Genomic DNA, 18,004 nt, shown 5'->3' on the forward strand with positions numbered 1-18,004 from the left:
GTGTTCCAGTTTATAAATGAGTGATTACGGATTGCAACAAGTTTGTTGTGCATGGTAATAAAAGACATTTCCAAAGCAATCAGTTCTTTCGTTTGAAGTCACCTTTGAACGTCGATTTCTTCACACGCTTTCTTGGATCATTTTGATCAACCTTCTCCCACTTGTTCTTCCGCCGGATGAAGTCGTACTTCACACCATATTTCCCAATCGATTGCGAAAAATCAACATGAATTCGTCGGTCGTCTATAATCACATTGTCCATCTTCTTATACGCTTCCTCACACGCTTCTTTGGCTTCAAATTCAATGAACGCATACCCAAGGGAATTTCCCGTCTTTTTGTCACATATCACTTCAGCAGACACTACCTTCCCAAATTTGTCAAAGATCGCTTCTAAGTCCGAGTCTCTTGTACACTGATTCAGTTTACAGACAAACAACACGTTTTCGGGTGGCTTGATCTCGGCAAAGGGTAAATCGCCGACCATCTCGAGAATCTCCGCACGACTTCGAGCTTCATTTTCTTTCATTTTGCGCTCGACGTCTTCTGTTATTTCTTTGACTAAGTCTTCGACTTCAGGGTGATCATCTCTCTCTAATTTTGGCTCATTGATCACTTCAGGAAATCCTTTTGGATCAGGAAAGGGGTCTTCAAAGATTTCATGTGAGATGATTCGGATGTTCTGAAAGGGTTTATCGTCGGTGTCGACAAGCAGCTCGTTGATCTTTTGGACGACGTCCATCCCTTCTGCAACTTTACCAAAGGGAATTCCTTGAATACTCTCAATACCATCGGCTGTTGTGACATACACTTCACTTCCTATTTTGTGTTGTCCATGACTAAGAAAGCCGACTATGCCTGCAGTTTTGTTGCTTTGAGGTTTCTTAGGTGTGCAACTCATTAACTCTCCTTTTTGGTGTACCAACACTCCAGTCACACAAGTCCCTTCTAAGTTGTATTTGTTGTCAAATTGGAAAGCGTAGTCCTTGATCACTTTTGTGATGACGGAGTACTTGTAATGATTCAGTTTGATCAGTTTTAGGAAGTTCATACTACCCACCGGGTTGTTTTCGACAAATAAGTCGACGACGATGTTTCCAAGACTTGTTTCAAGGAAGACACTCATTACTCTGATGTAACTAGTTCTATAGCATTCATGATTAATTTTAATAGTTTCCGCGTTCATTTGACCAAATTACTAATTATATATAGAAAAGGAACATTAAAAAGAGATAAATAATGGAAGAGGATATATCCCTCTATGTTCAAGAATATAACACCTTTCCTTTCCGTCTTACTGAAGCAGCACAAAAAGTGTTAAATTCAAGTTTGTCTTCTGCTGTTGTTTTTTGTATATACATCTGATGATGACAATTGATGATAAGGAAGGCTGACCCTCGCCACTTTCTTTCAGAACTTTAAAAGTAAGAAAAACAAAAATGCGAAGTATAAAAAAGAATTTCAAGACACGGTTCTGAATGCCGATATTCGCTTTACGTTGAACTTTAACACACTTGAGAAAGTCCCATTAAGTGATGAAAACAAAGAAAAGTACAAAGAAGTCACCTGGAGCAAAATCATAGAGGTCGCTATTCAAAGGGAAAAAGGGTTCACGACATCCGATGTGATCTCTGCGTTAAACGCAATTGTTCCGTCATATGCACTGACAACACATATGTTACTTAAGAACGTTTTAACACTTGAAACTCACGATTACGGCTCGTTGGAGTATCAGTTGGACTCACAGAATATATTGTTAGATGGGGTGTTGCTTATAATGAGTTGCATCACCACCAGTTTGTATGACGAGCTCAAAACAAAGAAACAAGTCTTTGAACTCCTCACGAACATATTTGGGAATCACTGCTTGCTGGACGTTGTATTGCAACATGAGACTGAAATGGACAACATTACTGAAGAACTCTTCTTGAAAATTATTAACGAGAACATTGACGAGTACTCGAACGACACATGCACTGCATTTGTACGGATGCTCTTTGTTGCTATTATTGGACTGAAAAGCGCTCCGTTTATGCATGGACACATTCAGCAAGTGTATGACAGAGTCAAGATATATTTGATGTTCTTTATTTCGGGTTCTGACGCTATGGATGTGGCACTGACGTTAAATATCGTCAACTACTTGAATGTGTATTACAGCTATATGAATCCACAAGCAGCAATTTCTATTGTCAATGACTTGAATGAAGAGGTGATCAACTTACCAAATCTTTTGAAGGATAACCCTATTGTGGTCATCTCATTCTTTTCAATAGCCATTAGTTATACCTTCGCTAATAAGGAAGGGCTTGCCCAGATATTAGAAAGTGTATTAAATAGTGTTATATTACCCCAAATAGGTGATACACGTTACGACATCGCCTTGTTAGTGGAAGACACTAAAATGAAAGTGTCAAGCGGCGCACAAGCCGGACGAGAACTTTTAATTTCAGTGGCTCAGTTGTTTGGGAAAATAGTGACTGTGTCCTGTGATAAACCTGTAGTGTTTCTTGTCGAGCAAGTGCTCCAATTGTATGTCAGACACAACAACACAAAAGCTATTTTTGGGGAGTCTTTGTTACTTGAATATGCGGTCGACCAATTTCTGATCGATGGCACGTTTGAAGGAGAAGAAGTCGCCATTATAAATGAGATATTTGTCAGAGCAGAACATGTTGAAGGCAGTTACAAATATTCAAATGCTCATTTGAGACTGTTGAATGTCTCTTCAATGTATTTACTGAAAGCAAATGAGTTACAACCGCTTGGAGAGGAATATGGGCAACGTGCTTTAATGAACCAAGGACAACCTCTTTTGAATCAATTGGTAGCATTCCATATGATCTTTAATGCATATAATATCCCAAAGAATGTTATTAATCCGGATTTGGTGTTGCCAATGTTGTACGAGTGCTGTCTGACTGAAGAAAAGCAGTTTGTATGGATTTCCGAAAACATCAAGTTGTTTGTAAAGAATGAAATGAACGTCAAGTCGCTGATGAGGATTTTATTTGACGTGAAAATATCAAAAGAAGACATCGACGCGATTTTTTATGTCAATAGGAAGGATGACGAAATGACCAAACAATTTTACACACACTTTCTGCTCGATGTGGTCGACGAGAACAAAACAACAGTGGAGTTTATTAAGGACCCCAAAATGGAGTTCAAACTGTCTGAGAATATGCAAGTCAATCTTTTCAAGCCGATTGTCGACTATTTCACAACAGATGAGGAGTGCAAAGATCTTGAGGAATGTTCTAATTTGATTATAAAATACAAATTCTTTGTCCACTTGATTCAAAAGGTGAAAAGCCTTAAAACCCCACTCTCTCAAGTCTTCATAGAGAAGTTGGTAACATCATCGAAGTTGATGGAATCATCTGACTTTGAAGAAATGTGTGACAATGTGATGAATGAGTCTGGTAATGTAAAGCCAATTCTCCAATTTTTGTGCTCACAGAAACCAAATACAAATGAGGTATTGGTTACCATCTTGGAGACTTTGAAAGCACTTGTTAAAGACACATCGTTTAACGGAAAACTCCACAACAAAGTAATTGAGTATTTGTCCGATATAAAATATATGGAAATGTGCCCAGTACTGAAGAGTGCAGACTCGCGTTTATCAACACTCATCAAAACGTACGACTCAAAAGTGATCTCTTCGTTGTTCTCAATCTTTAATGAGCTTAAGAAGATCGGCAAGTTGCGGTTGCCACTTGATTTCATACAACGGATATTATTACATATTTCCAGAAACGTTTCACAGATATCCCAATTTGTAGATTTGATTCAACCACACGAACTGCTTCTCCCATATCTCGAAAAACTATTTGAAGACAAATCTTTTCATCAAAGTGCGTTGACAATGGATTTGTTATTCAAAACATGTCTTTCTATTGACAAGCAAGAACTCGGTCTTTTCATTTACAACAACTTACTGAGTAACTCGTTGCACCTTCCAAAGACGTTTGCATATTGCATGAAGAGTGGTACAACACCACTCAAGAATTTGGAAATGATGTTGGCGTTTCCAGAAGTCCGTTGCAAAAGTCCAGAAGTTGTCGATCAACAAATAATAAAAGATCTCTCTTTGTTGGTTTTTGATAATTCTTCGCTATTTAAAACCATCTCATCGTTTATGTACTATATGGGTTTGTCCAAGAAAAGCGACGAAAACATTAGAAATACCCTCCACACCATTTCTCTTGTACTTGTCAAACAAAATGACTTGTCATTGTTCTCGACTGTAGTTGGGTTTCAAATAGAAGCAACACACTTCACAACGGACTTCTTTTCGATGTGGTATTCAAGCGAGAAAATCTTCTCGAATTTGCCGTATTACTTACTCGGCGAAGAAGAAACGTTGTGTACTTTTTTGTGCAAATACAAACGCGAATTGATTCCTTTGATTCTCTCAAACAAAACCATTGAGGGAATGATTCTGGAAACACTTGGCTACGCGAACATCAAACAGTTTTGTGGGAAGGAGATGGGCCTTTTTGTTGATTGTTATTTGACACATGGACATATTGACAAAATCGATCAGAAGAGTCTTGACACTTACATACAAACACACTTCTGTGATTCGTTGATGTACACAACAGGGAAGCCTTCCTTCATACAACTTCTTGAGAGAATTCCCAACACTTTTCATGTGCTGACTATATCCCCTTTCATATTCTCTTCAAAGACAACGGATGTAAACCAACTAGTTGCTCTCTTTGGGAAACTTGTTTCACAAACGACGAATGAGAAGGATTTGGCACTGACTTATTCCCTCTTTTTATCCAAACTTCTTAAAATGGAAAGTTTTGTGAAGAACAACGAATTGGTTTATAATGCCGTGACAATTCTGTGCTCCAAACAATTAACAACATATTCTGATGTGTATAAATTGATCACTTCTGCATTGGCAACACACCTCTCGACAAACAGCGACGCGTTTAAAATTGTTCTTCTTCCTGAGTTACAGAACCAATTTACAAGTAATATTCCCGAGGAATTGGTCGATCTTCAAATGCGGTATTTCTATGATGCTGTGCCATACCCAATTTACCTCAGATCTTTGGAAGACATATCCACACACCAATACATTTACTCGGTGCTTCTAATGTCAGAGGATTTCAAAGCCTTATGCGCCAACTCTCTCAACAGCAAAATGTTGTATTTACTTACTGATTTAACATCAACAAAATCCACCTATTCCCAGATACCAAGTTTCATGTGGAAAGTCGATACATCGAAGAATTTTAAAGAAGTTTTAATTCAACAACTCTCGGAGCGTGTGTGTTATTTAGTCGCGACACTCCGTTGTTCTATTAATGCAGTCAAATTCCTCCACTTCTTTAATTCGAATGCAAAAAAGACGGTATTCTCTAAAGTACTCTTCCCATTGGTTTCTTCACTGGGAAATGCACAACACGAAAGGGAAATGAAAGAGAAGACTCGAGAGTGGCCAACCAGTCTCAAATTTGAGATTGCAAAGAAATTTGTCGAGTTCTTTGTGACGCCCAAAACGGATGGAGAAACTATGAATATCCTCAGCGTGTGTTCAGAAGACGATTTTTCGTGTGATGTTGTGATCAACGTGTCGTGTGCATTTTACGACCAAATGTCTTTGAGTGACAATGAAATAGAGAAGTACATTTTGGACGTGATTTCCGACGACAAGAAGCTTCAAATTGTTCTTCCCGCTTTTTCAAGATATTTCACAACATTTGGCAGATACATCCAAACACGAAAAACAGCAGATGTTGTTCAGAATTCAATCAAATGGAAGCTCCCATTCACCGCTCTTAAGATATCGGAGAGTTTCGTCGATGTTAAGAACCCAGACGTAACACCACTCATCAGCGCATTTAAAGCAGTGAAAGACTTTATGTCTGCAAAAGAGCTCGAAGGCAGAACAATCGACGTGTCTTATGAGCATCAGTATCACCGTCTTTTACAAGCAGAAGCAAATCAAAGTGGCGTTGACGAAGCCCTGATACAAAGTGGATTGTATTACACTGCACATTTAACTGAGAGGATTGGAACTACTACTGATGTTACTGATAACGATTACTCCACTGCTTGGAGAGGCTTTACTGATTGGGGCGACGTTGTTTATTATGATAAAGAGAGGCTAGAGCAAAACAAGATGTATCATTTATGGCGTGCTGTAAAATTCAGTGATAAAGAGTCACTCAAGACATTCAGTAAAGAATCATTTGAGAAGCTTAAAATAGGGATTATAGGGGAGAGTGACAAAGGTGAGTTAAGTCGATATGTAGTTGAATGTATGATGGGGAATGTGGTGAGTCAAAAGGACACAAATCGAAATTCGTTGATGTTGCAAGAGCTTCAGAAATGCACCACCAATTATCACACATTAAAGCCGTTACTCGAGCTTTGCGAAGTCGAGAAGGTGCCAAATGTTTCTAAGGTGACAACACAACTTGCTATCGAGTGGGGGTATTACGACGACGCTTATTTGACTTTAGTCAGACAACACGGAGAACGGAATGACGAGTGGTGGGAGACAATGGCTAAGATTCGACATGCCCAAAATGACACCGAGGGTGCTATTGAGCTTCTTCAGTCGAATGAGTTAGAGAGTGTATTATTACGAGTGAAATACAAAACATTGACAAGAAGCGGAAACCGTGACGAACTCACGAATTTGATTGAGCATATCTTGGACAAAGCAAAAAGCTTTGATGATTATGAAAAGATCGGGAGAATTGCATTTAGAGCTGCAAAGTATTTCGATAGTCAAGCGAACGATATTGAAGAGTACTTAAAAAGTGATGAGGCACTTACAAGAAAGGCGCTGAAAGAGAAGAAGAAGCTTGCTCTGTCTAAAATTGAAAAGTGTGTTATAACAGAAGAGATCCGGTTGAGTGCCTCCGCACTGAAGAAGGACATTGACTTATTTGAACTTGAAGAACGAGAGACTGGTGTACCCACTCCATTTATAGAAAAGGCGATAGAGTCGTACATCAACTCACTTTTATTTAGCGACAAATACGACATGTATAGTATGTTGAGAGTATGCTCTTTGATGTTGAAAGAGCAGAACAACAAAAATGTTCAAAAAATGATGAAGGAGATGTTCATTGGCACCGCCAATTCACAAGAATTGAATGACATTGTAAAATCCGAAAAGGTCATATTAGTGATATACCGATTGCTCTGTAGAATGAATGAAGCCACCAACAACTCCGACGCAATTTCTAACTTGATCATGCAACTGATATTTAAAACAGCAGTGGAACATCCTCAACAGACTTTGTTTCATGTGGTTATGGCTACAAAGGCAAATTACAAAAAGAGAGCAGGTAAGGTGCAAAAAGACACGCCCATAGTTGCTGCTCATTTGGCAAATTTGATATCTGGGGAACAATCAATATCTCCAATATTCCAACAAGTCATGGAAATGTCTGAAAACATCATTAACTTGGCACATAGTAATAGTGCAAAGGCTGAGGATAATCTGTCGTTTGCATCTAAGACATATCCGCTTGTGTGTGTGCCAACATGTGAGATACCTTTTGGGCGAGAAAATGAAGTCCCAACAGTGAGTGGGTTTTCAAAGACTTACAAAGTCCTTGGAGGGGTCAATGCGCCGAAGAAAGCGGACTTTATAGGGAGTGATGGAGAGTGTTACACGTTCATTGCGAAGTCAAAAGATGAGATGAAGCAAGACGCGATGATTCAACAGATATTCAAAGTGTGCAATTACGCTTTCCTTCGTAATAGAAAAACTCGGAACATGCGACTGAGAACATATAAAGTGATACCACTGAGCAAAGAGTCGGGGTTCCTCGAGTTTGTGAAAACGGCGCAACCACTTTTCTCGATCTTTGTGGCAAACCACAAGACGATTTATCCCAAAGAAACTACAGCGGAAACAATTCAGAGGGAGTACTGCGAAGTTGAGACTAAAAAAGCCGATCGGAATGTTAAGTTAAAGTATCAAAAGTTTGATGAGTGCCTTAAGAAGTACTCTCCGATATTTAAAATCCTCTTCGAGAAGTGGTATGGCCATGACGCTCGACTACTCTACGAAATGCGAAGCGCTTATTTGGAAAGTTTGGCGACATCTTCAATGGTCGGGTATGTATTAGGAATAGGTGACAGACACTTGAATAATATCATGTTTGATAAAAAGACGGGGGAACTCCTTCACATCGACTTTGGGTATATCTTCGAGTTCGGTAAAAAGTTGCCGTGCCCAGAAATTGTTCCATTCAGACTCACAAGAGAGTTACAAGCACCTTTGGGATATCTTGGAGTTGGTAGCCGATTCAGGGCGACATGTGTAGACGTGATGAACGTGTTGCGAACGAACACCGACATGGTGATGGCAATTTTAGACGCAGTTATGTCGTCTCCTCCAAAGAAGTGGAACGACGACACAACAAACAAAATTTTGAAAACTGTGAGAACCCATTCGTCGAAGGGCGACGAAGACAAAGAACAAGACAAAAAATCATGTGAAGACATTCTGACGCGGTGCAAGGAGAAGTTAATGGGGTACGAAGGTGGGCAGGTGTATTCAGTCGAAGGGCAAGTCAAAGAGGTGATAGACAAAGCAACAGATCACAACAGACTCAAGAAAATGTTTTCTGGATGGGCTGCTTGGTGGTAATCGTACTTGTAGTTTCTTTATAGTTTAATTATAGTTTCAAACGTTCAAGACAAATTCTATATTTATAATTTTTCTAATTCTATTACAAATTTGTAACTCCAACAACAACAAAAAAATCTTAGACAAATAAAGTGTTGCTGAGGGAGAAAAAGAATCAAAAACATTCCAATTATTCAAAGAAAAAGCATAGTAAGTTAATAACATATTAATAGTATCTTACTAGTTTATGGAACAATTGAACTGAGAAATTGAAAGCGGATAATGACATCGAAAATACGATGGTCGGAGAAGTACATGTCACTCTTCAACGAGCTCACAACAAACCGATTAATCCAAGACGACGTGATCTCTTCGAAAATCAATGACCTCATATTTATTGTTTTGAGAGATTTACGAGGAGAGGGTGTCATCGCATTTGTTGAAGAAGTCTCAATTGGACTCATCGACAAAGTCAAACGACCAGACACTACTCTCAAACAACTTTTAGCTGTTATCACAACAGTCGACCTCATTATATCAAGTGAAATAGATGATACATACCCAAGAACTTACGCAAAGGAAATCATCGACATGCTCTTGAAAATGAAATATCCCGTGGTCATATTGCACGCTGTCCGTCTTTTGGGCAAAATATCTAAAATAGTCCCCCACGACGTAGTGGAGATGGAACTAGACAACGCCTGCTTCTTTTTGGAAGTTTGTTTATAGTTTATTAATAATAAAAGTGTTATACATATATAGTACCACGATATTTAAAAATAGAACGAGCCAAAGACGACTGGTGCGATGATGATGTACCAAATCGCAACGAACAACGAGGTCGTTTGCTTTATGAATCAAACCAAATTGGTGAATGCGCTGACTAATGTGATGTATGACAAGAATATACAATCCCGTTTGGAAGCACAAAAGGCGTTTGGCATATTGTTAAGACTCTTCACATCGAAAGAGGCGGAGGGGTATGATGTGACTCGACTGTACACACAAGCCATCCTTCATTTGAAAAGAGTGAATGTCCCGGAATTACAACATGGTGCTATTTTAGTACTTACATCACTACTTCACAACTGTAAGGACTTCACTAAGGACAAGTACAAGGACATCATTGGGCTCTTTTTAAGTTGTAAAGAGACCAAAAATGCTATGATTAAAAAGGCTCTTATTCAAGCTCTTCCCGAGTTTGCGAGCTTCGACGCATCACAGTTTGCACCAAAGAACGAAGCCGTTGCTGAGATCTATTCCAGAGACGCGAGGTCCAGTTTGGAGTTTTCCACGGAAGAGAGTGTTGAGCTGAGAAGAGTCAAGACGAAAGAGCCTTTTGATAGAATTATTACTTATTTAATAACCACTCTCAAAACGTTTCCAGAAAGAGGTGTGATCTTTAAGGCCATTGGGGATATAACTAAAGAGGTCAAAGTGGAGATGTATCCATTCTTAGAGACCATCTTTGCTCAAATCATGATAGTTATTAATGGAAAGGATAAGAACCTTGACGCGAGTAATTCAGTTATGTACTGTATGCAACAATTAATCGAGTATGTCCCAGTCCCAAGAACATTTACTTTATTCTATCAAGTCTTCACAAGTTTACTCGACAATGGACTAACAGCTCATTTGGTGTCATTAGCTAAGAAAGCTTTGGAGGCAAGCACTAATGGACTTTACAAGCACCAAATTCAGAAGATGCTACTGGACATCATCTGTGGGATATTATTGGGGAAGTCGTATGTCCCATTTGGAGCGCCAGAACACTTGACTATGTTTTATAAGAATCTCCCACCTAAAGTCGAGAACCCGGAGCAAATACAACTTGCACTAAACACACTGCACACCTTCAAATTCAAACACAACATTATTGAGGTTGTCAAGGAATGTATAATGAAATACATAGATAACGAAAATGAAGATATTAGAAAGGAGGCGGCGATGCTCACTCGAGAGGTATTGCCACAGATGGATATTGTGAAAGATAATAAGAAAATTATATCGACGTTACACGTGACCGACGTTTTGGAGAAATTGCTCGAACACGCTTTAAGCGATGGGAACACCGAAATTCGATTGACTGTGTTACAGATGCTGGACGAAAGGTTCGACAATTTCTTGGCGCAATCAAAGAAGATTAAGATCATGTTTATCATCTTAAACGACGAAAACTTGAAAATACGAGAAAGAGCGATTTGTATAATAGGAAGGCTGACTAAGTACAACCCAGCCTTTGTGATGCCGTCATACAGAATAACTATTATCAACTTATTAACACAACTGAAATACTCATCAGACTTGAAAATAAACGAGGAGGCGTCTTTGATGATAGGAATCCTTGTAAAATCTTCCAAAAAACTGATACAACCATATATAGTTCCACTAATGGAGGACTTACTCCCAAAGCTCGAGGAGTCGATCCAAAAGTCGTACGGAGACACTTGCATTTATTTACTCAATGCAATTGGCGATTTAACAACAACAGGTGGCGATTTGAGGGCATATGTCAAACGACTGATGAAGTGCATTTTGACAGTCTTGTCGGACAAAGGCAACTCTCTTAAAAAGAGTGAACGAAGAGAGTCGAGTCTGATAGCTCTAGGAAAACTCACAAGAAGTATTGGGTATGTCGTCCAGCCATATTACGACTACCCTGAATTACTGGGACTCTTGCTCGAACTTGCAAATAGTGAAAGGAACGAAACAATCAAATTGGAACTGATTAAAGTGTTTGGGATCATCGGTGCTATCGACACGTACCGATATAAATTGTTAACGGAAAAGGATAACGCAAATAACAGCGATGACAACGACCCGACGGAATCCATGTTACCAAAAACATCGCCGGGGAGTGAGGAATTCTACACACTGACCGTGTTGGGACTTCTCTTTAAAATTCTCCAAGACAACAACTTAGTCCTTGGCCACGTACAAACACTCGAGACGTTCATAGAAGTGATACTTTACTTCAATACAAAGAGTCTTCCCTTCATCCCACAAATCCTTGCAATTTATTTGAAGCTCTTCAAAACATGTCTGCCTGGGGTGAGACCAGCACTGATTAAAGGATTGGCAAAAATGATGTGTTTAATAAAGAAGAACATCAGAGAGTATTTACCCGAAATTTTCTCGTTGATTCAAGAATGTTGGGACGACACTACAATGCTGTCGATCTTATCTTTGGTGTGCGAGATATCAAAGGTTATGCTGGACGAATATAAGGCGTATATGCCTAAGATACTCTCCCTTATTTTGGCTGAACTGAACAAGTACGTCTTCGATCAAAACAGTTTTGTATTTGAAAATGTGATCAACTCCATTGTGGTCTTATCAGAGAACTTGGACTTTGCGGACTATTTACACCTTGTTATTCCAGTATTTGCCGATTTGGTGAGCGAGCAAGTGCATTACTCTATTGTACTCCCAACACTGAGAGCATTGTACAAGTTTTTACAACACGTTGATGCAGAGGAGTTCATTAGTCGCTTAGTTCTACCACTCACCCGATTACTCCCAAACGAAATTTTACGCGACCCAACAATGGACGTATTCTGTAGTATGGGGGAACGTCTTGGGAAACCCTTTTTGATATATCGACAAACCATCTCTAATGTCTTAGATAGGACATGTCCAAAGTACATTCACATAAGGTACCAAACTTTAATGATAAGGTTGGATGGAATACCCGATGGACCGGTGTTGAGTATCGATGAAAACGACAGGCAGAACGTTACAATCTCAGAAGACCTTCATTCCCAAGTAACAAAATTCAATCAGATACAAGAGGAAGACACTCTCACAAAAGACCTCACGAAAATTGTGATAACATGGGACACTTACAAACAACGAAAAACAAAGGAAGACTGGTTGGACTGGGCGAAGCAAGTCGAAATCATTTTTTTGAAAGAAAGCCCTATTCACTCGCTGAGCTTCTGCCATTCACTTTCGACAGACCACCCGCCTCTTGCGCGTGATTTGTTCAACTTCGCGTTCTTTGCGTCGTGGGAAGAGTCACCGGAGAATACTAAAAAGCTTGTGCAGTGTCTCAAAGCTGTTTTCCAATACCCCTCGACACCACATGAGATTCTACAAATACTTCTCAACTTGTGTGAATTTATTGAAAGAGAGGGGATCAAAGTGCCGATCAACTCACTTGGGACATACGCGAAACGGTGTAACGCTTATGCCAAAGCACTTCATTACAAAGAAATGGAGTTCCATGACACTCCAAAAATTGAGTACATTGAGGAATTGATTGGACTGAACAACCAATTACAGAACTATGATGCTGCGGCTGGGCTCATAGAGTATACAAAAAGTTTCAAAGGCGGCAACGACGAGACTGAATTGAATCAGACGTGGTTTGAGAAGCTTGGGAGATGGCAACAGGCGCTGAACATTTATGAAAAGAAGTTGAAGGATGACGGGATGAATGGGGACTTTCTTGTTGGGAAATTGAATTGCTTGTATCAACTTGGGGATTGGGAAGAGTTGGAAGAGTCTGCAAAAACAATATGGGAATCTGGCAATGAAAATGTGATTGAAACTGCAAGACCGCTTTATGCTGCCGCTTTGTGGTATTTGGACAGATGGGACGACTTTGGGAAAATTGTCGTTGAGATGACAGACAACACCTTTGACACCAATTTCTTTAGAATTATTAACTCAATCAACAAAGGCGAATTCACACGGGCGAATGACTTCATTGGGAAAGAGAGGGAGTTGCTTGACGCGGAGTTATCTGCACTAGCAGGAGAGTGCTATGAACGAGCTTATCTGACTGTTGCTCGGTCGCAGATGCTAGCAGAGCTTGAGGAAGTTATCATGTTCAAAGAAGGGATGTACAACGAAGACACGAAAAGTATATTGAAAAGCGCATGGACGGAGAAATTGGTGAATGCAAAAGAGGACGTTTCTATATGGCAGAAGCTCTTGAAAATCCACAGCTTTGTCTTAAACGAAACGGAGAACAGTGATTGTTGGATCAAATACACTGGACTGTGTTATAACAATGGGATGACGCGATTGGCCATGAAAACACTTGACAGACTTGCTGGAGTTCCTCTGCGTGACCAACTCGATGAATTACCAGCCGCCAAGCTCCGTGTTGGAGTTCAATATTTGAAGTTAGAATGGAAAGAAGCAAAAGACTTAGACAGTAGAACACGGATACTTGACAAACTTAGTTGCTTTGAAAAGCTTGTAGAAACGCGGCGGAGTGATGACATAGCCTTAAAGGCGGATGTGTTTTCTAAATTGGGGGAGTGGAGTCTATATATAGCACAAAATTCGAATTCATTTAATTACGAGACTATACCACAGATATTGCAATACTACCACGCGACTGTACAATACGACACAGAGAACTTTGCGTATTGGCACAGTTGGGCATTGGTAAATTTTGAGGTGGTCAACTTCATAGAAAATGGCGCCGACATGTCCGAGGAGACCCTTGTTGAATACCTTCGAGTGTCGATTGAAGGGTTTGTGAAGTCGTTGATCTTAGCGAAGAATTCACAAACGCTTCAAGACACATTAAGACTCCTCACGATTTTATTTAAATATGGGAAGTACCAAGAAGTAGAAGAGGCAATAGTCGATGGTATTCGAACACTTCCGGTCGACATCTGGCTTCATGTCATCCCACAGATCATTGCAAGAATACAGTCCACTGCATCTGTCAAGCGAGTGATGATCGATTTGTTGACTTTTATTGGGAAGAAACATCCACAAGCACTTGTCTATCCACTCACTGTTGCTTCCAAGTCCCCATCATATGACCGTCGTAAAACGGCGATGTCTGTCATTGAAAAGATTCGCGCGGACTCGGGACATTTGGTCGAACAAGCACTTTTACTTGGAGAGGAATTAGTCCGAGTCGCTGTTTTATGGCATGAGTCTTGGCACGAAGCATTAGAAGAAGCAAGCAGAGAGTTCTATATAAACCACGACTTCAACGCGATGTTATCCTTATTACAACCGCTCTACGAGAAGCTTGAGAAAGGTGGCGAGACACAACATGAGCGAGGGTTCCTTCAATCGTACGGAAAAGATCTGAAAGAGGCATATGAGTTTTGTTTGCGCTTTAAAGCAAAGAACAGGACGGCGACGGACAAGGACAGTGATATTGAAGATGCGTGGGAAATCTACTTCAAAATCTACAAACGGATTCACAAATCTATCAATTCCGTCTCCGTCTTGGAGTTGCCACAAGTCTCCCCAAGATTAATGGAAGCAAGAGATATGGACATTGCAGTGCCTGGGACATACAAAGCACAGAACATTAACAACATCACACGCATCAAAAGCATCGTCCCTGTGCTCGATATCATCCCTTCAAAACAACGTCCAAGGAAGTTAACAATAGTCGGGTCGAATGGGGTTGAGTACAAATTCTGTTTGAAAGGGCATGAAGACTTGAGACAGGACGAGAGAGTGATGCAATTCTTTGGACTTGTTAATGACTTGTTAGCGTCGAGCCCATACACTTCAACACACCATTTGAATATTCTGTGCTATGAAGTGATTCCATTGAGTACAATGAGTGGGTTGATAGGGTGGGTGCCACATTCTGACACATTCCATCAACTCATTAAAGAGTACCGAGAGATGCATGATATCCCCGTTGATTTGGAAAAGAAGGTCATCACGAAAATGGCACCACATTTTGACGATTTACCATACTTACAGAAGGTTGAAATATTCGATGCGGTACTCAAAGAGTCGCCTGGAATGGATTTGGCAAACATTTTGTGGCTCAAGAGTGTTTCTTCAGAGGCATGGATGGAACGACGAACGAATTTCACACGAAGTGTTGCACTCATGTCAATGGTTGGGTACATCTTGGGCCTTGGAGATCGCCACCCATCAAATCTGATGTTACAGAGATACACTGGGAATGTCGTCCACATCGACTTTGGCGACTGTTTTGAAGTTGCAATTCAACGAGAGAAGTTCCCTGAGCGAATACCATTTCGATTGACACGAATGATCGTGAACGCAATGGATGTCAGTGGGATCGAAGGGACATTTAGAATTACATGTGAGGCGGTGATGAAAGTGCTGCGAATGAATAAAGACAGTTTAATGGCGGTGTTAGAAGCGTTTGTGTATGATCCATTGATTGTCAAAATATTTGGAGGGAAAGACAGTGAAGGGGGAGAGGAAGCAAACACCACAAATGTTAATAACACTGGAGACGACAGTTCTATTAAAGATAAGGCGGGGAGTGTTGTAAAGAGAGTCCTTGAGAAGTTGACTGGAAAGGATTTTGGGAATGAAATTGGATTGAACGTCAGTGAACAAGTCGACAGATTGATCAAAGAAGCAATTTCACACGAGAATTTAAGTCAGTCATACCAGGGGTGGTGCCCATGGTGGTGAGTTATGTACAGAATCCTATTATGTTTTGTAAACAACAAATTGTTATAAATATTTGATCTTATTGGTTCTCAATTTTACTATAATGGTATTGTATTTTTACTATTAGTTTGTTCTCTGTAAATTAACAATAGTTATATCGGATAGTTATTCTTTGATGCGACAAAAAAAGAAGAGAAAAAGGTAAAATACATACCGATATAATTACAAAAGAGTCTTTATGTAAAAAATAATCAAAAGGAAGCCAAAAGAAAAAAAGATAAGTTTACTAATAAATTAACTATAATAAATAATATATTATTAATTATAATAATAAATTAATTATAATAATACATTAATTATAATAATACATTAATAAAAAAATAGTAAATAACTCAAAAAGAGAAAAGACATGGCAGAGCAGAGTGAGTTCCCTCGCAGAATTTTGAAAATAGCAGCTGGACAAATTGCGATGAGTGCCGGGTATGTTAACGCGAAGGAATCATCACTAGAAGCACTTGTCGATATAATGGAGATGTGTTTGTTCTATACATTGATAATATAATATATTATATAGTATATTAATATATTTACAAAACTCGATTTGATACTTATTGTAGATATGTCTTGAGTCATATCCAAACAAAGATAACAGACTTATTGACTTCAAGACATTCAAGAAATTGGGAAACGCACACACGAAATATCTGAACACAACGGAAGAACACAATCCACATTCATTGATATGCTCTTTGCGATGGAACAACTTGGTGTCGACGTGTTTTCGTTTGGGGAATATGTGACGCGGGAAGACAAATTGTTCATCGACGGAATTCCGGAATTTCCAGTCGTTAAGCAAAGACCAAATGTGCCTTTATCAGAAGTGGATAAAGAGAGACCTTACATTCCCGGGTTTTTGCCCGAATTGCCCGACCCAAGAACTTATAAGAGCACTGCCATTTATCAGAAGCGACATGTCGATTACGTTTCTTTGAGGAAAGAAGAACTTAAAGCAAGACACGAGAACGAAGACGCTCTTATCGGATTGAAAAACAAGATAGTCGGGGACATGAAAGTCAATTATGAAGATGCCGAGACACTCTCGTCGACTGTTAAACCGGAAGAAAAGGATGTTAAAAATTGAATGGCTATATTTGTTTGTAATACATACCACTATAAAACACTTTGGAGTATTGATTTTGAGTCTTTTTATCTTTCTTTTGACTTATTATAAGTATTAGTTAAAATATTATAGTATTTTTAATATACTATAAGTATTATATTACTAACATTATAGTATTTATATCATTTTTTTGGTCTAATTTGTTAAATGGCTTACATTACTATACGATTACTAGTAATTAAAACTAATAATCCCATAATTGAAAAAATATAATTCATATTATAAGAAGCTAAAATAAAAAAAGACTATTGGTAATCGAGACGTGTTTGTTTGCTGCTGGACGGTGAACAGTCAAAGACTCGAAAGAAGTTTGATGTTGTAGAGATAAAGAGATCTTCCATAAGGATTTCAAAGTAACATCACATACTATTCTTTTATTATTCAACTACTAACAAACGATACTATTTTTTAGTATCAATCAGAGAAATTAAGACATCAACTGTATACTAACTTAAATCATATTATAATAAACTAAACTAGTTGAAGCATTGCTTAAAAATCAAAATTCTACTGTGTTTGTGACTCCACTTGGTTCGTATCTTCCTTGTTCTGCTCGGGAACATCTACAGGCCATACAATATCTATCAACGGCTTACATAGAGCAAACCCTCGAAGGTACTCAAACATCGACGCGACAGACATTGTAAGCATTTTTGTCATGTACGAAGTGACCACTCCGCCAAGCCCAAGCTTGTACGCAGTGAACCCAAACCCACCAATAATCAAGCACAAAATGAAGAGCAGTGGATTGGTCAAAACAGTAATCATTTCATCGAACCCAAAGAACACGACTAACACGATCAAGTACAGCGAAATTTGGTATTTCACTTCGCTGTTTC

General features: G+C 39.2%; 5 protein-coding genes across 5 annotated transcripts; 3 read left to right on the top strand and 2 right to left on the bottom strand.

Moving 5' to 3' along the window:
• Positions 1–79: 79 nt before the first annotated feature.
• EIN_379390 (hypothetical protein) lies at positions 80–1,126 on the bottom strand (the record flags this gene model as incomplete). The annotated part of the gene is made up of 1 exon (XM_004258795.1): positions 80–1,126. One exon carries the CDS (start codon positions 1,124–1,126, stop codon positions 80–82), a length of 1,047 nt encoding a protein of 348 aa, XP_004258843.1.
• Positions 1,127–1,239: 113 nt separating this feature from the next.
• On the top strand, positions 1,240–8,638 carry EIN_379400 (ataxia telangiectasia mutated, putative; the record flags this gene model as incomplete). Its single annotated transcript, XM_004258796.1, has 2 exons — positions 1,240–1,327; positions 1,386–8,638. 2 exons carry the CDS (start codon positions 1,240–1,242, stop codon positions 8,636–8,638), a joined length of 7,341 nt encoding a protein of 2,446 aa, XP_004258844.1.
• A 261-nt stretch (positions 8,639–8,899) lies between these two features.
• On the top strand, positions 8,900–16,006 carry EIN_379410 (FKBP12-rapamycin complex-associated protein, putative; the record flags this gene model as incomplete). Its single annotated transcript, XM_004258797.1, has 2 exons — positions 8,900–9,334; positions 9,401–16,006. 2 exons carry the CDS (start codon positions 8,900–8,902, stop codon positions 16,004–16,006), a joined length of 7,041 nt encoding a protein of 2,346 aa, XP_004258845.1.
• Positions 16,007–16,394: 388 nt separating this feature from the next.
• Positions 16,395–17,126, top strand: EIN_379420 (hypothetical protein; the record flags this gene model as incomplete). The annotated part of the gene is made up of 2 exons (XM_004258798.1): positions 16,395–16,521; positions 16,654–17,126. 2 exons carry the CDS (start codon positions 16,395–16,397, stop codon positions 17,124–17,126), a joined length of 600 nt encoding a protein of 199 aa, XP_004258846.1.
• Positions 17,127–17,672: 546 nt separating this feature from the next.
• On the bottom strand, positions 17,673–17,996 carry EIN_379430 (GTP-binding protein, putative; the record flags this gene model as incomplete). The annotated part of the gene is made up of 1 exon (XM_004258799.1): positions 17,673–17,996. A coding segment is annotated over one exon (324 nt), but the record flags the coding sequence as incomplete, so codon positions are not given.
• Between the last annotated feature and the right edge of the window lie 8 nt (positions 17,997–18,004).

This window comes from Entamoeba invadens, assembly GCF_000330505.1.
Source record: "Entamoeba invadens IP1 unplaced genomic scaffold scaff_1105074725225, whole genome shotgun sequence".
Classification (NCBI taxonomy): Eukaryota; Evosea; order Mastigamoebida; family Endamoebidae; genus Entamoeba; species Entamoeba invadens.